Genomic DNA, 22,812 nt, shown 5'->3' on the forward strand with positions numbered 1-22,812 from the left:
CTCATGCTCAAGTATAGATGCATATAGCTTGTCCAATGAGTGGCCAATTGTCACAAAGTGATGACGTTGTTGCCCGCTCTGCAGAAAAATCAAAAACCCTAATTTGTTGATACCCTAACCCTAATTGCAGAAAATCAAAAACCCTAATTTATTGAAACCCTAACCCTAAAAATCAGAAACCCTAATTTACTGACATGGCTTGACACGTGGTGCTGTACGAACCCCTGCGAACTGCGGCGTGATTTTCGGGCAACACGGTGGCAGTTTTTGATTTCAGCTTTTGGACTCGCTTTTCCTACGCAAGTTGAGAAAGAGAGAGAGAGAGAAGCCTCTTTGCTTTATTTCTATTTAAGCAAAAGAGAGAGTTCTTTTGTTTGCTTTATTCCCTCTCAAGAGAGAGAGATTGTAAAAAGCGAGGAAAGCTTTTGCTTTAGTTTTAAAGCTTTTAATTTTCAGCTTTTGGGACAGCTTTTGAAGCTTTTGGGGGCTCTGCTTTTAGCATCCCTTTGTACTCTTTAAATACGTGGGCAAGGCCTCATACCTCAAGGCATCTGGACGCAGAGTCTGAGTGTGAGCGCCTGCCCGCACTCTTGTACTTTGAACACAGATTAATACAAAAAGAAATACCGAAAGGGGCACCGGTCTTTAGGGCCAATATCTCTAGGCACAGAAATCCGTTAGGCCAGTGTCGAATAAATTGTGAGTTGTGAACTGTTTTGAAGTGGTTATTTGGTGGTGTTGCGGTAGATTCTTGACTTGGAGTGTCCAAGTATGTTACAATGGTATCAAAGCACGGCTGTTTTTTCTTCTACGGGAAATCCGATCCGAAATTTTTTTCCGCGGCACCTAAGGCTTCAGGCAAAGATCAGTCCACTCCCTCTACATCCAGAGATGCGGGAAGGGATCACAACGAAGATTCAGGCAAGGAGTATGGCCCGCCTCGGCCTACTCAGGCGGAGCGTCGAGAGATGGAGAGTCGTCAATTGATCGGTGATGCAACAAAGATGATGCTAAATTTTGCGAAGGACCCAAAATTTGCAAAATATATGAGCGAGACTTCTTTTCAGGAGGTGCATGCGCAATGGCAAAAAACCACAACACCACCCCCAAAACCCGCTCTCAAGAAACCTTTTGCTCGCAAGAAGTATTCAAAGAAGGAATTAGAAGAGGTGGTCGATGCACAGATTGCTCAGCTTTTTGACGCGCAAAACAAAGCTGAAAAGCACGGCAAAAAGCAAAAGAAAGGCACTGACTTCCCAGTTTATTTGGGTCGTCAGTCGACATTTGAAAAGGCAAAGAAACAGAAGAAGCGTGTTCGATTTGAAGGATTACCCAGTTCTTCTTCTTCTGATAGTTCTTCTAGCTCATCTGACTCGAGCGAAGAAGACCGAAAAGGCAAAAAGCGAAGTAAAAAGCAACGCTTCAGAAAGGGCAAGAAAAAGACAAAGAAGTCTAAATCTCGCCCCGTGAGTGACAGTTCTACAGAGGACTCGTCTACATACAGTTCGGACTCTGATGACAGCAACTTTTATGCAAAGAAGAAGAATTTTTACAAAGCCAACCAGTATGACTTTCTGAAAGACAAAAGCAAAAAAGTCCGAGAGTTTAAAGAAGGTGGACAGTCAATTAAATTTGACACGTTTTCGAGATATAGAGATGATTCAAAGGCTTTGTCTTTTGTACAGCAGCTTGACATCGCTTTTGCGGGAGGATGTTACTCAGAGCACTCTAAGATTCGGAGAGCTGCCTCTTACTTTAAGAGGAATGCTCGAACTTGGTGGTCCACGCTTCTATTAAGCAAGATTGCGCCAGTTAAATGGCTGAAATTCAAGAGGCTTTTTATTTCTTCTTGGCTAACTCGAGAGTATGAACGCGATATCGAACTGCTTGGAACCATCTTCGGATGACCAAGAAGGATACAGTGGACGCTCATTGCGAGAGATTCTAGAGCTCTTTTCTACTCGCCTCTTCATTTAAGAAGATCTCGTTCAAGGAGCAGATTGAGCGGTTTACCTTGGGTCTACCTACTACAGAGATCCGAGATCACTGCTTGGAACAAAAGTCAGCTTCCATTCAGGAGTTGATGAGTCATGCGAAACGGGGTTTTGCCATTCACTCTGGCAGTCTGACCTACCCCACAAATGAGATCATGACACAAAGAGTCGAACAGACTTCGAAAAATGAAAATAGAAAGAGAAAGAGCAACCCAGAATAGAAAGATAAGGATGCACGACCCAAGCTTACTCCTCAAGAGAGAGCTCTCTACATAAAGGAGGGGAAGTGCTTTGAATGTGGGGAAACTGGGCATATCTCCGTGAAGTGCCCTAAAAAGGCACCGAATGAACATGATGAAGAAAGGCCACAAAGTTCTAAAGCAACTGAGGGATGTGGCAGAAAAGGCAGACAAAAAGCAGCACTGGTATCACATTGCATGGGACCCGACCCAAATTAAGTAAATGAAAGTACAACTTTGCCGTTTTAGGGCAAAAGGAAAGATCAGGAAGCTCTTTTGAAGGAGCCAAGGCCAACTTCTTGTGAATTGGCGGCTCAATTTGGAATTACGCCCGACAGGCTGAGGGCACAGGCGGAGGTAGTTCGACTGGCACCCGGACGGGATGTTGCCATTACATCGAGCATTGGCAAACTTCGTTTGCAATGACAAGGGTGTTTGGGGCACGCGGAGTTTTACGTAATTGCCTTGGAAGGTTGAGACGTTCTACTCGAAATCCCTTGGTACCACAAGAACAACGCCGTGGTTGACTACCGGGCCGAGAATGCGACTTTGACAATAGAAGGGCTCAGAGATTGTACTTGATGAACTTCAGTTTCTTTACTCATTTTTATGGGAGAGAACTGAACGATGGATGAAGGTTGAATATGTTTTGACCTGAACAAAAGAACGCCAAGATTTTCTCCACACTCATGCCGATTGCTTTTTAGAGGGCCTGCCAGGCGAGTTACCACCTGCTTGTCCTGAAGATCATACCATTGATCTGATTCCTCGAAGCACACCACCGAACCGGACACCTTATCGTGTGAGCCGAGCACAAAACGAAGAGATTATGAACCAAGTGAAAGACCTCTTGGAAAAGGGTCTTGTCCAGCCTAGTACTTCACCGTATTGCTCTCCAGTGTTGTTGGTTTTGAAGAAAGACGGATCTTGGAGAATGTGCATCGATTATAGAGCTCTCCACAAAATCACCATCAAGAACAGATTTCCGATTCCTAGGATCGATGATATACTCGACAGATTACAGGGATCCTCGTGCTTTAGCAAGATTGATTTGAAGAGTGGATATCATCATATCCGAATCGTGCCGAGAGACATCTACAAGACAGCCTTTCGGACGACTTTTGGATTATTTGCGTTTTTGGTGATGCCTTTGGCTTAACCAATGCTCCTGCGACATTTAACTGGATGATGGACAGGATTTTTCGAGAGTACAGGCTATTTGTTGGCACTTTCCTTGACGATATCATTGTTTTCTCCAAAAATGAGACGGAACATAGAGATCATCTGCTTCAGGTCTTTCAGGCATTACGAGATCACAAGTTAGTGATTAATGCGAAGAAAAGTGATTTTTTTTTACCAGAGATATACTTTTTGGGACACATTGTGTCAGCAGCAAGAGTGCAAATGGATCCGGCCAACGTAGAGACTATCCGTGATTGGCCCGATTTGAAGAACGTCCATGAAGTTAGAAGCTTCTTGAGATTGTGTTCATACTACAGGCGGTTCATTCGAAAGTTTGCAGCGGTTGCTTCCCCTTTCCATATTTTGACACAGAAAAGAGTCCCTTTCTCGTGGGGACCCACATAGCTGACCACCTTTCAGACTTTGAAAGAGAAATTGACTACGGGACCAGTTTTGACTTTGTTGGACTTGCAGAAGTCCTTTGAAGTATATTCTAATACTTGTGGTCGTAGTATGGATGCGGTCTTAATGCAAGAAGGCCAATGTCATTGCCTACGAGAGCCGATTGTTCTCAAGGCCAGAATTGACAACACAGATTTGTGAGAAAGAGCTTTTGGCGGCTATCCATGCTCTTATTCAATGGTGATATTACCTACTCGGAGCCGATTTTACGGTTTTCACAGATGATGGGAGTTTACGCTACTTCTTGTCACGGAAGAAGCTATCGGAAAAAGCAGATGCGGTGGGCAAAACTTCTTGTCACGGTTTACTTCCGAATTGTTCATGTGCAAGGACAAAAGAAATTGGTGGCAAATACTTTGTTCCGAAAGCCGTTGGTTCTGGCTATTTCTGCGATACATCATAGGAACTTCGAGGATATGGTCGGTCAGTACGCCACAGAACAGATTTTGCAGATATATTCAATTGAGTACAACAAGGGGAGATAGTAGCGGATTATTCCATTCCCGATGGCTACTTGATGAAGAAAACCATGTTGTGCGTTACACAACCGTTGAGGGAAAAGGTTCTAACCGAATGCCACTGTCCGCCTTTCACGGGTCATCGCGGCATTACTACCACCTTGAAAGGGGTAAAGGGATACTTCTTTTGGCCGAGACTCAAGAAGGATGTGGACGAGTTTGTGTGCAGTTGCTTGGTATGCCTGAAGGTCAAGTTTGACAGGCATAAAGCACAAGGATTCTTACAACCTTTTACCCATACCCACCCGCCCTGGGAAAGTATTGCAATGGATTTCATCTCCCGAGAACACAGCGTGGGCACGATTGTTTATTGCCCAGGTCTTCAGATTACATGGCATGCCTGAGACAATTGTTTCCGACAAGACCCCAGGTTCACGAGTTTGTTTTGGACGGCTATTTAGGAGAACATAGGCACGCGATTGCAGTTCTTGTTCCACCCGCAGACCGACGGGCAATCAGAGATTGCTAATTCAATGGTACTGGATTTGTTGAAGTCTTCTTGGTTGGATCAGAAGACTACTTGGGAAAGGTTTTTACCTTTGGTGGAATATGCCTACAGGAACACGTTTGACTCTTTGATGGGGAAGATGCCATTTGAGATTTTTGAATTTGCTATGAAGGTTCTACCCTTCCTTAGGATAAGATTTTTCTTTGAAGTAGACCAATTCACAAGGGACTTTTTTTTTTTTTTTTTTTTAGAGTAAAAGAACTTGGAAACACACGCACACACCCTATTTACAACGGCCTCACAGGTAGGGAGAGGCGCATCCCATCACACACACACACACCCGCATATGGGAACAGTCCCTAAGGACTTAGAACTTGTCTTCAGGTTGCCAAGGGGGTATTGAACCCAAGACCTTAGGCACATAGGCTATGACTCTACCAGTTCACAAGGGACTTGGTCTAGAAGGCTTTGCATAAATTTCAGGAAAGACAGAAAAAGGCAGCAGATCGCCATTGTCGCGATTTGAAATTGAAGGAGAAGAATTGGGTGCTCTTACATTATGGGAAGGCACGACCGAGAAAGAAAACAAAAGGGAAAGGAGCGGCTTCTTTGTAAGCTTAGCATGACATAGTGTGGTTTTCCGAAAAGATAAATGATATCTCCTTTGGACTGAAGCTGCCAGAATACTTGGAGGATTCACAATGTTTTTTTTTGTGAGTCTCTTGAAGCCTTTGGAAGGCGATGTGCCTATTGATGTTCTTCTCTTACTGACACTCAAGCGACTGAGTTGTTTTCCGCTCGCACTATGTTACGGCACAATGATGAGAGGAAATTGGCCAAATGGCAAACTCGAGCTCGTCAACAAGCTTTTGCAGATAAAGGATGTTCTTCTAAACAAGTTTTCCAGCATTTGCATCACTCCAGGCAGTCTCAAGCTATACGGAGAGTTAAATTACCGTCAAGGGAATGGACCTCCACTTTACAAGAGCTAGCACTAGCCCTACATTCTCATTATGGCAAGATTTTTGAGGTCTTTTCTTCTCCCACGAGAGTAGCTTGCCAAGCGCGTCACATGTTTCTATCACATGTTACTCCCATCCTTTCAATGCGACAGGCTCAAGACTTGGAAGTTGTTTTCATTGAGCCGGAATTACATGCCAGCTTGCTTGATTTGGGTCGATGGAGAGCTCCTGGTCGGGATGGTCTCTCTGTGGAATTTTTTCTTGTCCTTCTGGGATTATTTGAAATTGCCTCTGTTGTTCATGATGAATACAGCTTGGGAACAACAGGAACTACCCTCCTCTTGGAATGAAGGTTTGCTCAAGCTGATACCTAAGCACGCATTGTGCGAAGACTTCTCTCATTGCGAGCTATCACACTTATGCCCGTGGCATATAAATTAATGGCAAAAATGCTAGCTAACCGAATCAAGTGCTTTCTGCATGAAGGCTTGCATCAATCTCAATGCGGCTTCATTCCACGACGTCAAATTACTTATAACCTCGCGAATGTCATCATTGGTATGGAATATGCAAAATACACTCGACAGGATGTCTTGGTCATGCAGGTTGACATTGAAAAGGCCTTTGATACTGTTCTTTGGGATTATATTGCGGATGCCATGCAACACTTGGGATTTGGGCCTAGGATATCCCGTGTCGTGCTTTTCTTGTATGCAGACAACACTTCTGCGGGCTTGCTGGATGGATCTCTTACAGAATCTTGGCCTTTGGGACGGTCGGTGAGGCAGGGTTGCCCTTTGAGTGCTCTGCTTTATGCGATCGCTACTCACCCCTTGTTTATGTACTTGGATTCCTTGACTTCCAGTGGCAGGCTACATGGCCTGACTTTACCTTCCGGACGAGAATTTGCTGGTCAAGCCTATGCGGATGACTCTTTGTTTATGCCTCGAAATCACTATGATGATGTACTGCAAATTATGCATACTCTTTACTTGTTTGGATTGACAGCGGGTCTCAAAGTTAACTTTTGTAAATCCAAGCTATTGCCTCTGAAGGAGTGTGACTAGCATAAGATATTGTGGCCTGGGGAGATTGTTCCTCCAAATGTTCTGGTTCGCCATTTGGGTTATCCGTTGGGTTGGAATGTATCGGCTATGCAGAAACTGGATTGGGTGCTCCAACATCTACATTCCAAGTTGAATTATTGGAAATTGTCCACGTGGACACTTCATGTACGTTTCAGGATTGTCCAATGCATCCTTGTGGCTTATGTGCAGTTTTACTTGCCTTTGTTATCGTGGCCTCGGTTGCGCTTGCAGTCCCTCATGTCCAATATTTTAAAGCATTTTTGGCGGACCTCGTCTACCGAGAAGGGTCTTTGGCTTCTCTCTGTGGACAAGCTGTGTTCTCCCAAGCGGCTTGGAGGGTTAAATATTATGGACTTGCAATGTCATCTTTTGGCTCGGAAAGCTATGCTGTTGCCAGTTTTGGTGGAGCAGCAGCAACCCTGGGCTCTCATGGTCACACATTTGTGTATGCACATTGTCACCCCAGCTTTGGTCATTGGCAACCGACTTATTGGGATGTTGTTTTTGGGAAGCTTGAAGGACACATTCCTGGATGTCCCTTTACTTCTTCTCTCATTGTTGATTGGAAACTTGTCACTTCGCATTTAGCTTGGAATGATCGACCATCCACTGTGGGTAACTCTCTTCGTTTGGAGAGTCTGCATTGGAGCAAGGCCTTCGCTTCGACTTTGGTTCAACGGTCTCCTTTCCAAGCATATTTTCTTGCCCAAAAAGGAATCTGTCAGGTGCATCAGGTGCTTGATAACTCGGGTTATGTTCTTTCGTTCGTTGATGCAGTGTCCCGCTTTCGGTTGGGTCCTCACTATTCTTCTCTCTGGCGGGAAATTCAAAGGATGCTTACTAATCACTCACGCATTCCTCCTTTGGATGTGGACTCTCGCTTCTCTGATTGGAATCTGTCTACTACTAGATTGGACTGCATCTCAGCTGGCAGTGTATATGCCATCCTTCAGTCTAATATATGGATTGTGCATCATGATAATCAGCTGTGGTTGCTCTCTGAGTCATCCTTGTGGTGGCAACACACAATGTCTCGTATTTGGCAGAGTCATCTACCTTTGAAGGAACGGATTTTCTTGTGGCACTGCTTGGTGGGAGCTCTACCTGTTGGCAGTGTGTTACATGCTCGGCATATTGCGCCTTCCCACTGCCCCAGATGCCTTGAAGCTGAGGAGACCGTGCCACACCTACTATGGCGTTGTCGCCACTCCAAAGCCTTCATTTGGCAAGTGTCGATTGCTCTTCGGCTTCTTTTTCCTTCCGGCTCTTTTCACAGACGCTTTTGGCTTTTGGGGTGCTTCAGTCATCGCATTCTCAGTTTGCGCATTCTCAGTTTGCGGTGTTCTTCACCCGGGTCAGATTTTGGACTTTGTAAGTTTGTGGGCCATCTAGCACCATAGGAACTCCTTAATGTTCCAAGGCACTCCTTAATGTTCCAAGGCACTTATGTTGACCCCTTCCCCTATTTCAAATCATCTCTTGCTCAAGCACAACATTTTGCTCATAACGTTGGAGACATCACTCTTAATGCCTATAGGATTTACTTTGACTGTTTCTAGCTTTCGGAGCCTCATAGTGCTCTGCTCTTTGTATCCCTTTCTTTTCGTGGGTTTTCCTCGCTTTGAAATTTCCCACTTGTAAAGTAATCAAAGCAAATTTACAACAACAAAAGAGAGAGAGAGAGAGAGAGAGAGAGAGAGAGAGAGAGAGAGAGAGAGAGAGAGAGTGTGTGTGTGTGTGAGAGAGAGAGAGAAATGAAATGAAATGAAATGTTATATTAACGTCTTCAAAAAACCAAAGTGACCTATGAGACCAGAAAGTTACAATGCGGTGTATCTGATACAAAGTCAGATTAACAAAATAAATTAAACTAGGATAACAAAATATAAATACTGTGGGATCCTAAACTAAGCAGTACAATGTGAAGACAATATGGGAGGGGAGTAGAGATCCATCTTCATCTGCACTCTGGACGACGAAAGAGTATGGCTTGAATCCTTTGCCGTAGCCTCCTTCGAAATTGTGTAGCTCCTCTCCTCCCTCGGGGTCGTCTAGATCTCCCTAGCTCCAATGCTCGGTCTATGAGAATGCCAGTAGTGCGGGTAGACCTCTCCACCGTCGTTGGTTGCTCCTCTGTCTGTTCTTCTGGGTGTACAGTATCTAGTGTAAAGAAATCTGTGATCTGTCTCTGGGGATGTCTCTCTTCACCTCTTCTCAGTAAGGTTCCTCTATGCTTGTGTAACTCAAGTAGATAAAGCCCAAGACATCTTTGATCCTCATAACTCATGACCCTAGATAGAGGCCCAAAACCTTCTCTGAATAGACAGTGAAAACGACCTCGTATCTCATAGTACACTGTGCAATGACATATGTAATGTACTTCTGTCTCTGGCTCTAGATGGCATAAGCGGCATATTCTGTTATCTGCCGGTGTCCTTCTGAATCTGCCAATCTCAATCTCGAGCTGATGTGAGGACGTGCGTATCTGGCCAATGGCACACCGCAAACCATGCGAAAGATGCGTGTCCATTGTCCAGCTGGATCAAATCCTGATGGACGAGTCTATTAATCTCAACCAGTGTCAGAGACCTCAAGGGTGCCTGAAGAGAGTATTGAAAAGGAGGCAACCTATCCATGGTGAAACCATGTGTCTGAAACCATGTGTCTGAAACCATGATGACATCTGAGCATACCAGCATGATGTATCCCCATTAAAAGCTAATTGTCTGGAGGACTCTAGAGCCACCCTGGCATATCTGTCTCTGGTAGTATCCCATAGAGCCACCCTGGCATATCTGTCTCTGGTAGTATCCCATAGACTGTGTACTAAGGAGACTGATCTTGTGAGCGCCTCAATCTCCATAGGGGAGGCAGCTAATTCCGCTCGAATGATATCATGTGGTACAAAAACCTTGGCTCTAATCAGCCGAGAGATCATAGATACCAAGGGCTTCTCCATACGCCTCCACCCATCTTGGCCTATAGAAGGTCCCCAAACCTGCACCCCATATAACATAGTAGAGGCTACCAAAGTATCAAAGAGCCATAACTTTGTCCTAGGTTCTTGGAACTGAACTTGTGAACACATCCTCTCCATTCCTCCCAGAGCCGCACCGGCTCTAGTTAGTCTAGTCTCTGCTGCTCTTCTCAAAGAAAAACTCGGCCCCGTGAAGACTACCCCCAGGTAAGTGTATGCATCTGTATACTCCACAATCTCCTGACCATATTTGAAAGTAGGTATTGATCTCCTGACCCATTGCGGTGTGGTGTTAAACACCATAACCTTTGTTTTACCTAGGTTTACACCCCGGCCACTATCCTCTGCAAAACTGCATAGTGCGTCCAGATGTCGTTGCATACCTTCTGGTGAGTCAGATATCAGTACAATATCATCAGCATAAAGCAACAATGGGATCCACGTCCCTGCCAACTGGGCACCCCTGTCACCCTTTCTGTCAATGTAATCAGACACCTCATCCACATACATACCGAATAGAGTAGGAGACAATGGGCAACCTTGTTTCACTCCAATAGTAGAGTGAACTAAATCAGATACCCCTTCTGGAGTGCGTACATGTCCCACCACTGATTTGTACAAAGCCATTATCCCCCAAATTACCTCTATGGGCACCCCCATCTCTTGCAGTCTGCGCATCAATCGAGCCCTTGGTACCATGTCAAATGGTTTGCGAAAATCCACAAAGCTACAATAGATCCGTCTCCCATGTGCTCTGCAGATGTCCCACCACTGATTTGTACAAAGCCATTATCCCCCAAATTACCTCTATGGGCACCCCCATCTCTTGCAGCCTGCGCATCAATCGAGCCCTTGGTACCATGTCAAATGCTTTGCGAAAATCCACAAAGCTACAATAGATCCGTCTCACGTGTGCTCTGCCCTCCTCAATGATGGCCCTGAGTGTCAGAATATGATCAAGAGTGGAGAAAGTTGAAACCCCTCCTGAAGCCAGCCTGACCCTTTGCTCGTACACCCTCGCCCTCTGCCCAGCTACTCAGGTGTTGCTCCAGAATAGATGCATACAATCGTGCCAATGTGTGTCCAACCATAATAGTGCGGTAATTCCCAGGCTCTGTAGGGTCACCAGCCTTGAAGATGGGCATAATATTAGACAACCTCCAGGTCTCAGGTAATCCCTCACACATGGCACGATTGAACAACACTGCGAGAACCTCCATCAGCATATCCTTGGCATGTATAAAGTGCTCCGCTACTAGACCGTCATGATCATATGCCTTCCCGGTCCTCATCCTGTCGATGGCCCTTCGTACCATCTCAGGCGTAAAGAAAGTGCTCGTAGTTGGGCAAGGCTTGGTAGGGTCTGGAAGGGGTTCCTGTCCCGCAACCGTATATAATGATGTCGCATTGGCCCCACACGTCAGGTGAAGTAATCACTAGGGGAGGAGAGTGCTCATGGAAGAGCCGCCATGCCTCTCCTGAGTCCCTACTCAAAAACATCTGATATAAGTCTCGCTCCATCTGAGCTAGGTAAGCTCGCTTCTTCCGTCGCACAAGGCGTCGGAAAGCAATCCGAGACTGTTTGTAAGTGATGACTCCTAACAGAAGACCCCTCTGAAGCTGTGCCCTCATCTCTCTGCATTACTCATCATACCAACTATTCTGGGGCATGCTCCCAGCATGTCGTCTCTTACCCGGCTGAGTGTGTGGATATGCCACTGATGCAGCCCCATGCAGTGTCTCAGTCAGTATATTGGTGCACTCCTCCACTGAGAGGCCTGTACCATTTCTGCCAGTTGTGCCTTCCAATAGACGGCCCCAGATCTCCTCTGTATAAACGAAATCAGTCTCTGGTGTAAATGTATAGCGGGTGTGTGGCCTGGCTCCTGGTGTCTGGGTTGTACTATACTGAAATTTAACGGACAGTGTCAATAGGGCATGATCTACTGCTATGCCCACTGGCCTAGCTCCCACTGTGAAATCCTGAATGCAGGGGATAAAGCTCGATTGTGCCATAACATAATCTACTGTACTGGCCCCATGTCTAGTGAGTTGTTTCCCATCTGTATCCCACCACATGTGGCATTACCTGTCCAGGGGCCTAATGAGTCTCTGAGAAGAACACAATATCCTTGTCTTTGAAACTCTCCTCAAATGCACCCACGTCCAACCTCATAGACCCATTGCAGTTCCAGGTAGCCATCTTCAGTGTGGTCCCATAGGTCTCGCACAGTCATGCAGTACGCCGCTCTAAAATCACCACCCGTCCATCTCTGTAGAAGGCTATCTTTCCCTTCTCCCTAGCCGCTGTAATCTCTGGCATTACCTCTCTCATATGTGCGAGCTGTGAGAGGGTCAGGTCATCACCGAGGAAAATACCTATCTTTTTGAGAGTAGGCCTCTTCCTCAAGAATTCCTTCTTCTCTTCCGACGAGAGGAAGCGTAGTATGAGAGCTCTCCCCTTTGAAGACTCTCCCGGGCCATCACTTTTCTTACCTACCCTCCATGCCTTTGTGTGCAAAGGCTTTTCCATCCCCATCATGGATGTAAGGCTTGTGACCTCTTTCTCCACGTTGTTTATGTCCTTGAGACCGGTCAATCTCACATGCAGTGCTCGCATCCGCCTTCTTTGTTCCTCTTCGAGAGTCATGTTAATAAGCATCGGTGTACAAGGAGTTTCTTGACCTTTCCCTTTCTTGGCGACCTTGATCCATTTTTCAGCCTCGTCCGCCTTTTTCTGTGTCCTTGTTATCATCTCCGCCCATGAAGATGTCTTTGCCACACTCAGCTTCTCTTCCTCTGTGATCATCCTTACCTGTTCCTTAATTTCCTTGATTTCATCAATTACCGAGGGTTGAAATTCGCCTTCCTCTAGTCCATTGCTTACTCTATCAGCAAGCTCCTGTTTAAGGGCTGAGACTTCTTTTTTGAGTACCCGTATCTCGGCGTTTGGGTTCTCCTCTTTGAGGGCTGATACTTCTTCTTTGAGTGTCTGTATTTCTGCGTTAAGGCTCTCTTTCTCCTTCTTCCACTGTGCGCCTTCATTGAAGACCATCTGAAGGAGGTTGGCCTTCTCCTTCCACCATCCTTCCATCTCTGTTTTCCATTCCTTCATTTCCCTCTCCATCTGCGCCATCTGCTTATTCGTGAGCATGAAGGTTGCCTTTGCTCGCGGCTTGCAAACAGGTGAGACATTGGCGGCTTCTGTGTCCTGTGCAGGGTCTTCTTTAAGTGGATCCATTCCGGTGAGGCCCAAAGAATCAGAGAGAGAGAGAGAGAGAGAGAGAGAGAGAGAGAGAGAGAGAGATATGGGCTGATGAGAAGGGTGGGGGGGGGGGGGGGGGGGGGGGGGTGTTTTTTCGCGATAGACAGAGGAGGGGGGGAAAAGAGGAGAGAGAGAGAGAGAGAGAGAGAGAGAGAGAGAGAGAGAGAGAGAGAGGAGCGATAGATGGGCTGAGGAGAGGGGTGGGGGGGGGGGGGGGGGGGGGGGGTGGTTGGGGGCGTGCGATAGACGTGGGGGGGGCTCAGCGCGATAGAGAGAGGGAGCGGGGCGGGCAGCGCGAGAGAGAGAGGGGGTGCGGGAGAGAGCGCGAGGGAGAGATGGTGCGGGAGCAGCAGGGGGAGAAACGCGAGGGCGGGGCAGTGGCGGGCAGGGAGCACGAGGGGCAGGGGCAGCCGCAGCGCAGGGGCAGCAGCGCGAGAGGGGGGGGCAGCAGCAGCGAGAGAGAGAGAGAGAGAGAGAGAGAGAGAGAGAGAGAGAGAGAGAGAGAGAGAGAGAGAGAGATGAAATGAAAGGATATATTAACGTCTTCAAAAGGCCAAAATGACCTATGAGACCAAGCTATTACAACATAGTGAATATGATACCATGTCCGGAATCAAAAAGAACTGAAACAAAAAATACTACTACAAGCTGGGACTGTATGGATGTGCCAGCTAATACAAAAGGTGCCCAGTACAATGTGTAGTACAATGAGAGAAGAGGGGGGGGGGGGGGGGGGGGGGAAGATATGGTAGAGATTCATCCTCATCTGCGCTCTCGACGTCGAGAAAGTATGGCTCGAATCCTCTGCTGTAGTCTCCGTCGATACTGTGTAGCTCCTCTCCGAGAGAGAGAGAGAGAAATGAAATGAAATGATATATTAACGTCTACAAGAGGCCAAAATGACCTATGAGACCAACTGATTACAATGAGAGAGAGAGAGAGAGAGAGAGAGAGAGATGAAATAAAATGAAATGTTATATTAACGTCTTCAAAAGGCCAAAGTGACCTATGAGACCAGAGTTAGAGAGAGAGAGAGAGAGAGAGACGTGCAACCACATGCACGCACATGCGTACATCAGTCCACACACACACACACACACACACACATCACTTGGCGAGCTGGTATGTCCAGTGTGTCATTCCCTCTACTGCTAGAATATCGAAAATTTATAAACAGCTTCAAGCTCAGTATCACTTATACTTTGAGACTGCATACTACATATTTGTCATGATTTTGGAGCCTTGAGGTCTGTGATCTCCAAGGGGGTTTTTTAACACAGTTCCAATTGTTCCCAGCCTAACAATAGAAACAAGTTTTGATCCCACACTGCTTGACACATAAATAATCATTGCATCACTCTTTTACTACCAAGTAACAAACGCATACCTTTAAAATCTTACGGATAATGGGGGTCCTCTTGTAGTCCATCCTGCTTTGCTTTACAATCTTGTGCATTATCTGGGAACCTGATCAACAATAGAATAGTTTTTCTTTGTAAACTACATGAGATAAACCTCAAAGGATTACTGCAACACACTCTCGTGCCAGTTATCAAAATCCCAAGGCGATGAATGCCCTAACAAAATCTCCTTCTTAACCAGGAACATGCATGAAATTCAGAACTGTCACAGCTACAAGATTCCAATTTGATAGTTACAAGACAAGTACAGTTCCTAATAGCCACACACAGCAAGAGATGGCTAGACGCGTATTGTGTACAGTAATCCCTAGAAAGTTACTCTAGCATGCAAATATGATAAAGAAGTGTGAGGAGATACCGTTTCTACTAAGAACTTCCAAAAGAATCGCCCTTGACTGGGTCTTCAGCAATGCATCCAATACCAATGAAAGATCCCTTGTACTGCATACATTATTACACAAATTATTGACTACAATGCAGGAGTTGTAAGTGGATAATTTTATCTAGCTACCTTCTTGATCCCTCTCCACTTGATGTGTCACTCGAGGAGAAAGCTGTCCGCACTAGAAGCTTTAAATAACTTGTTGCAACTTCAGGCTGTGAGAAGAGAGAGAAAGTTAAGTGTGTACAAAATTGGCATTCATATATACACAATGCAGGCTTTATCATATGTTGATGCCTTCTATCGCTTACCTGGCCCTTGCATAAGCCTCCATTTTCATCTATCAGCTTGTTTAGTTCTTCTTCCACTGTCCAAAAACAATAACAAGAGCTTGAGTATGTTCCAAAGTTTAAACAAGAAAGAAAACAACTCACATAATTTACCTCCTTCAAAATGACCTCCATAGATTTCGATTGTCAACTTCTTCACATTTGCAGAAACTGGAGCTTTTATGCTTGCTTTGATCTTAGCTTGTTTGGAGCTAGCATCTAGCCTCTCACTTGCTTCATTGTGCATCCAATTCTTTTCCTTACTCCGCAACTCTAGTGGAGGATTAGCCTCTATTTTCTCGACCCGCTTCCTATGTGTAACTATCTTACTATCTTCAATTCGCGATTCATCTTCAGAGCTTTCCTCAATCATAATAGGCTCTGGGTCATCTTCATCAGAGTCGCTTTGCACTACTGATTGTGGGGTTGTTGGATCACCTCCAATAAACCCTCGACAATCTCGAGAACCACAAAGGCACTTCTTCGCTGCGGCACCACAAAGTCTTACAAAGTTGTAATCGAATGTGATTTCTTCACCCTGAAAATTACAAAAGCTGATTAGAAAAATCAAATAGAAACAAGAAAAGGATGTGCGACAAAATCTATAATGCCCAGCTTGCAGAGAACTAGTACAAAGATGCTGAACAAAAATAAAACACCTGCCTTGCAAAAAAATCTTCAAGAAAAAAGTCATACTTCCACCCAAATTGTCTTTATAGATTTCTTTTCAGCTATGTGCCTCAAAGTGAAAGCAAAGGAAAGCATCATGCGTGAAAAGCGTGTTACAATTATAACAAGCACAAAAGATTTTGGCGCGTATCATTTCTCTCTTTCAGACAAAAAAATGTCAATGTTAAGACCTATTTTCATGGGGTGGATAGGCTTCAAAACAAGGGACAATTGCAGCAGCACAGGATTCGACAATGGTGGCGGCAAGCATTCCCCCCCAGGGGGGTTCTCACCCTATCCCATGGATGCTAATATTGGCATGCAACAAGGGTTTTAGTGCAATCAGGGCCAGTTTGGGGTGCCACAGGGCAAATTTGGCATGGCTGGTTTTTCCAACCAGTAGGCACATATGGCACCACTGACTCAGAATGTCAATGGCCAAGGGCCGCCAATAATCCCTATTACAGTGCCCATCTTCCAGACAATTCCCCATGATGATTTGGGAGCACTGGAAAAGCCAAAAGCATACAAAGAAGGTAGTGCAGCTGTGAAGTTTGATACTTTCAGTGGCTTTGAGGATAAGACAAAGGCTCTCACTTTCCTCCAGCAGTTTGATACAGCTTATGCAGGGGAGAATTTTACAGAGGCCTCCAAGGTCAGGAAAGCTGCCACTTTCTTGAAAGGCAATGTGCTTACATGGTCGCCGACACTGTTGATGCAAGGACAAGCACCCACCACATGGATATACTTCAAGCAAATGTTTGCATATGCGTGGCTGTCAAATGAATTTGAAGCCGATGTCATGACAGATTGGCACAACTTATTGCGGGCTACACGTTTGTGCCACTAGCAGAGCAGATTGAGAAGTATTGTTGTGGGCTGCCTAAAGGGCTTCAAGACTAATGTACAAAGAACATAGTGGCTACCCTCACTCAGCTTATAGATGTTGCCAACACTGGTCATGCCTTGCTGAAGGGAGAGGACAATGGGTTTCAAGGCGATGTGAAAGGGGGTCAGCAAGCAAAGAAGCCCGTTGTGAAAATGACTCCTGAAGCGTCCCAAGGGTCAAAAGAGACAAGGAAAGCCAAGGACTCAAGAGGGACTCGGGAGGGACTTAGCCGAGACGTCTGAAGGACAAGCTAAGAAAATCATTCGAAGAGAAGAAGGCTTCAATGGCTCAGAACAAATGCTTTATATGCAAGCAACCTAGCCATTTTGTTGCACATTGTCCCCAGAGAGGAGAGGGCCAACTGACTCAGAAGACAAAGAGGACAGGAAAGGAGAGAAGTGCCAGATATAGTGGGTGATAGGCCAAACTCAAATGACAACGAGTTATGCAGAGCGTGGGGTGAAGTCAGTGACCAGACAGCACTTATCTTCTTTGATCCAAGTGCTAAAGCAAACTTTATCTCACCAGAGTTGGCCATCAAGTTGGGCATCAAAGCTGAAGAGTCCATGTACACAGCAAAGACGGGGTTGGCATGTCCTGGCCACTCCGAGTGTGTTACGCCTATCATTGGAAAGTTGCGTCTGCATATTCAGCCATATGTGGACATAGAGGAATTTTTATATCATGCCATTGGAAGAGTGCAATGCGCTGTTGGGAATCCCCTGGATGTTCCGTAGACATGGAGTGTTGGATGTCTTCAACAAAAAGATCACCCTTCAACATAGGGGCAAAACTCACATCCTCGATGTAAAGCTTAAAGGGGAGTCTCTCCCTATTGGATTTACCTCGGCTATCATTTCTGTAATTAAGAATCATCTTTCTGCACACTTGATTTTTGCACGTGATGTTTCAGATAATTGTCAGTCAAATTTTTATGTGTTAGATACGCATTTTTACCGAGTTTAATAACTGTTTTTTTGACTCATTACCGTCACGGCTGCCGCCAAAGAGGCTTGAGGATCATGCGATAGATTTGGTGACAGGTTGTAGTCCACCAAATAGGCCTCCCTACACAGTTAGTGCGGCTCAGCAAAAAGAGATTATGGGCCAAATAGAGGAGCTATTAGAAAAGGGGTCGATTCAACCTAGTTCTTCACCCTTTTGCTCCCCAATGCTTCTAGTGCAGAAGAAGAATGGCTCTTGGCGCATGTGTATTGACTACCGTGCGTTGAATAAGAATACCATCAAGAACAGGTTTCCTATCCCAAGGATTAATGATATTCTTGACCGACTAGAGGGTGCTGCAATTTTCAGCAAGATAGACCTTAAGAGTGGGTACCATCAAATTCGTATCAAGCCAGAGGATGTGCACAAGACTGCGTTTAAGACGACATTTGGTATGTATGAGTTCTTAATAATGCCATCCGGTCTTACATTTAAATGCTCTTGCTACGTTCAATAGGATGATGGATCGGATCTTCCGCCCACATCAAAAGTTTGTCGACACATTCTTTGATGACATGATAGTCTATTCAAAGAATGAAGAGGAGCATAGGCGTCACTTGACCATTGCGTTCGAAGAGCTACGTAGTCACTGGTTACTTGTCAATCCTAAGAAAAGTGAATTCTTCTTGGAGGAGATCCACTTTCTTGACCACATAGTGTCAAAGGATGGTGTCCGAATGAATCCTGCCAAGGCTGAAGTAATCAAGACATGCCAGATTTGAAGACGTGCATGATGTCTGTAGCTTCTTGGACTAACGCTCTTACTACAGAAGGTTTATAAGAAACTTTGCCGAGATTGCTTCACCCCTTCATGCTCTACAAAAAAAGAGGTCACGTTCAAGTGGACACAAAAAGAGATTTCAGCTTTTAATCTCTTGAAGGAAAAGATGACTTTGGATCCAGTAATTGTCTTACCAGATCTCAGGAAGTCATATGTGATCGAGTGTGATACGTGTGGCAATAGTATTGGGGCAGTGTTAATGCAAGATGGTCGGGTAGTAGCTTACGAGAGCAGAATCTTGCAAGGGCCAGAAAGACTATATGAGAAAGAGCTACTGGTTGTGACTCGTGCGCTTTCTAGTTGGAAGCACTACCTGCTAGGTGTTGATTTTGTTGTCCAAGCCGATCATCAAACCTTGCGAGATTTCTTGACACAGTCAAAGTTATCCAAAAAGCACATGCGATGGGCAAACATAATAACATTCTCTCTATGTTCCACTTTCAGATTCTGCATGTGGAAGGCAAGAAGAATGTTGTGGTTGATGCGTTATCCAGAAAGCCACAAATTTCAGCTGTGTCAATTCCATCATGAGTTGGATGATATGAAGGAACAATATGCTATTGATGAAGATTTTGCAAGGATTTTTGAACAGTTGCAAGATGGGCAACGCCATGAGCACCACCTCCTCAAGGATAGTTTTATGATGATGCATGGCAGATTGTGTGTCACTAGGCCATTGCGACATAAGGTTATGGTAGAAAATCATGTCCCACCGTATGCGAGGCATAGTGGTATAGATGAGACATTCTTTTATTGGCCCACTTTGAGGAGAGATTTGGATGCCTTTATGCGAGCAAGCGTGATTTGCCAAAAGGTCAAGTTTGACAGGCAAAAAGCATCAGGATTGTTACAACCATTGCCTATTCCAGATAAACCATGGGAAAGTATTGCTATGGATTTTATCTTTGATCTTCCAAGAACGCCAACAAGGAATGATGGTATATGGACCATTATTTGTAGGTTCAACAAGCAACCCATTTGATTCCTGTCAAGAGAAGATAAATCTGATCAAATGGCACGGTTGTTCATGTACAATGTGTTTAAGTACCATGGTATGCCACAGTCTATTGTCAATGATCGTGATCCTCGTATGACGAGACTGTTTTGGAGAGGCCTATTTGAAAACATGAGCCTGTTCAGCGGTTTTCTAGACAAGGTTATTTTCTCTCTCGGAAAGGCATTGAGAGCATATCGGATATGATCGATGTTGATGGACAGGTGCTTTCATTTAGGCAAGCTGCTCTAACATTTGGTCTTCGAATGCATTATAGACACATGTGGCGCACCATTAAGGATCGGGTTGATTCCATGTCTCTTATTCATAGGAACTAAGGTGTGGGACGGGACATTTTATACAAGGCGTTTAGTATGCGTACTAGACGTATTATTCAAGGATCAATATAAAATACGTCGGTTTTTTTTCAAATATTTTTTTGACAAGTATTATATTATTTGGGTCCACACAAAGGTATATAATTTATTGAAGTCAAATGTTGCACATAATTAAATGGAAAGTTGACATTTGGAAATCCTAAACTCATTGCTTAGTCAATGATAATTCAATTCTTTACAGTGTACACAAATGTCAAAAACCCTCTTTGCCATTTATAATAAATAATGGAGTCATACAAAAAGTGTTTAGACCTTTGTAACTTTGGCAAAATTGACTACCTTTTAAAACTTTAAGGCAAGCCAACTTTTATTAGATTCTATAAACTATCCACATTTATTAACAAAGCAACGTACTGAACGTTTTAAAACGTTCCGTTCTATACTCTATTTAAAAAACGTGTTTTTTAGTTGCTATGCTCCTATTTTGCTGAGGATCGTATATGTGATTGGCATTATGTTGGTTCTTCGATCCTCTCTATATCCGCGAAGAGGGTTTATGGTCATTTGCTATCATCTTCTTGGATACAAGAACACTATAATAAGGTATGGAATATGAACAAAGGTGTTGCATGGTGGCGACGTAAAGTTATGAAAGTGTGGCATGCTAAGCTTCCTTTTAAGAAGTGATTGTTTATGTGGAGACACATCATTGGGGTACTCCCAACTGGCGGTTTTCTGCACTCCAGAAGATTAGCTTCCTCGCGATGTGTTGGTTGTGGTGCCAGCATTGAGAATACATTTATTTTGGTCTTGTTCTCATACGAAATAGTTTGTAGACTATATCTGTACATCTCTTCGCGTGCATTTCCCTGGAATACCTTTTGGTCGATATTTTTGGCTTTTAGGGGTGCTTGCGCCACTGCTTAAGCCATATGCGCACTTTTTCGACTGGGTTAAATTTTGGGTACTATGGACATTGTGGAGAGCACGTAATTTCCTCATCTCTCGGCCAGATTCAAGTGGAGTATGTACCCTTCTTCAAAACATCTCTCGGCCAGATTCAAGTGGAGTACATCAAAACATCTCTTCGGTAGTCTCTCAAAGTTGCCTATGACTTGGATGAGCTCCCCTCTCTTCATTATGAGCTCTACTTTGATTGTTTCTGATTTACCACTTGTAATGTTTTCTATGGGTTTTCCTCAACTTGAGGTTTCCCATCTGTAATTCAATCCGACATTACTAAAAAGTGTGTGTGTGTGTGTGTGTGTGTGTGCGTGTGTGTGTGTGTTTCTTTCTTCAAGATATCTCTTAGACAGTCTCTTCAAGTTGCCTATGACTTGGATGAGCTCCCTATTAGCCATTACCAGCTCTACTTTGATTGTTTCTGCGTTACAGCTTGTAATACTTTCTATGGGCTTTCCTCGCTTTGAGGTTTCCCACTTGTAATTCAATCTGACATTACAAAAAAAAAAAATATGTGTGTGTGTGTGTGTGTGTGTGTGTGTGTGTGTGTGAGAGAGAGAGAGAGAGAGAGAGAGAGAGAGCCAAAGGGTTTTCTTTTTTTTTTTTTTTGGGGGGGGGGGGGGGGGGGGGGGTTGTTTAGGGACAAGCCATTATAATTGAATAGATCAGAAAGCACTAATGAAAAGAAAAACAGCATAGAGCTCTCAGGAATCCCGGATGGACGACAACTGAAGGACATACCTTTTCAAGGTCTCTAATAGCAAAAAGCCCAATGCATACTTCACCATTTACCATCCACTGCAGATCCACAACAAGTAAAGAAACTTTATACTGGCTAGTTGGAAAATTGTTTGGAATTGAGAATGTTTGATTGGCAAATTCCTTAATCGATTCCATACCTTTTCAGTTGTACAATTAGGTTCACAACTATGATTAATGAAGCGACCCAAATTTCCTTTGTAACAAGCATCAATAATCTGTTAAAAAATTGCACAGAACAGACTGAAATTTACAATTCTCTAGCTCCGAAGAACCCAGCTAAGAAATGCAACAAGAAAAAAGGCTTTAGAACTCTACAGCACCTCACTTCCACTTAATGTCATAAAATAAAAGTGCTTCTGTCCTTCCAGTGCATATTGTTTCTGACGGGCTTCATAGGCAGCCACATCCAGTACCTAAGCCAATACCAAATCTTATTAGAACCAACCCATTATTGAAGTACAAAAATATGTTTTCACTTGCAAAAAAAAACATAGCCCTAACCTCTCCAACATACTCAATGATAAAAGCCCCCTTAGAAACATCCTCCAACACTTGCAAGCCAAACCCCTTTTTCCCACAACGAAACCGGTTCACCTTTTTGTATGAACGTCTCTGGAACTGCGAGATGCTCAGGGAAAAAAATAGATTGTTAGAAATCTATGAATTAAGTTTTAATGAGACGCTAAAGTTCATGATCAAACAAGAACCTGCTGGTTAGAGCAAGCATCTCCACAAGGGCAAGTCTGAGAAACACACTCAATATTCAACATGCGATTATGACAATCGTCTCCGCAACCAAGACTACCATCATCAGGGGGTTTACACGTACATACCATTTGCTGCAACACATCACAAAGTGATAAAGCATTAGCATAAGTTTTCACATAGCAGATAACAGCTTCAGAATGAAGAAGCTCATAACCTACTAAATTGATACAATAAACACTGACTACCCTGAAGCCAACCGAATCATCTAAACATCAAGGTACCTAATGTAAACCGTACATAAACGATCAATCTGGAAAAAAAGGGCCCGTCAATAGAAGCTTGTTACAAAGAGCATGTAGCCTTATTATTGTCGACTCTACACAGCCTTCTTGAATATGATACTAATAGATAGTTTTCAGGAAAAGAACCATATGAC

At 44.3% G+C, this 22,812-nt stretch overlaps 1 protein-coding gene across 2 annotated transcripts in view; it reads right to left on the reverse strand.

Moving 5' to 3' along the window:
• Positions 1-22,812, reverse strand: part of LOC147420715 (uncharacterized) — a 71,925-nt gene that overhangs the window by 17,549 nt on the left and 31,564 nt on the right. For both annotated transcript variants that reach the window (XM_086503976.1, XM_086503977.1), the window contains 10 exons: positions 22,376-22,507; positions 22,170-22,286; positions 21,989-22,081; positions 21,806-21,883; positions 21,648-21,704; positions 15,382-15,805; positions 15,250-15,305; positions 15,068-15,153; positions 14,915-14,997; positions 14,523-14,602 (listed from right to left, as the gene is read on the reverse strand). In XM_086503976.1, the coding sequence (XP_086360102.1) occupies positions 14,523-14,602; positions 14,915-14,997; positions 15,068-15,153; positions 15,250-15,305; positions 15,382-15,805; positions 21,648-21,704; positions 21,806-21,883; positions 21,989-22,081; positions 22,170-22,286; positions 22,376-22,507 (1,206 nt within the window). The remainder of the gene's footprint in view (positions 1-14,522; positions 14,603-14,914; positions 14,998-15,067; positions 15,154-15,249; positions 15,306-15,381; positions 15,806-21,647; positions 21,705-21,805; positions 21,884-21,988; positions 22,082-22,169; positions 22,287-22,375; positions 22,508-22,812) is intronic.

This window comes from Adiantum capillus-veneris, chromosome 28 (assembly GCF_014529385.1).
Source record: "Adiantum capillus-veneris isolate H3 chromosome 28, ASM1452938v2, whole genome shotgun sequence".
Lineage (NCBI taxonomy): Eukaryota > Viridiplantae > Streptophyta > Polypodiopsida > Polypodiales > Pteridaceae > Adiantum > Adiantum capillus-veneris.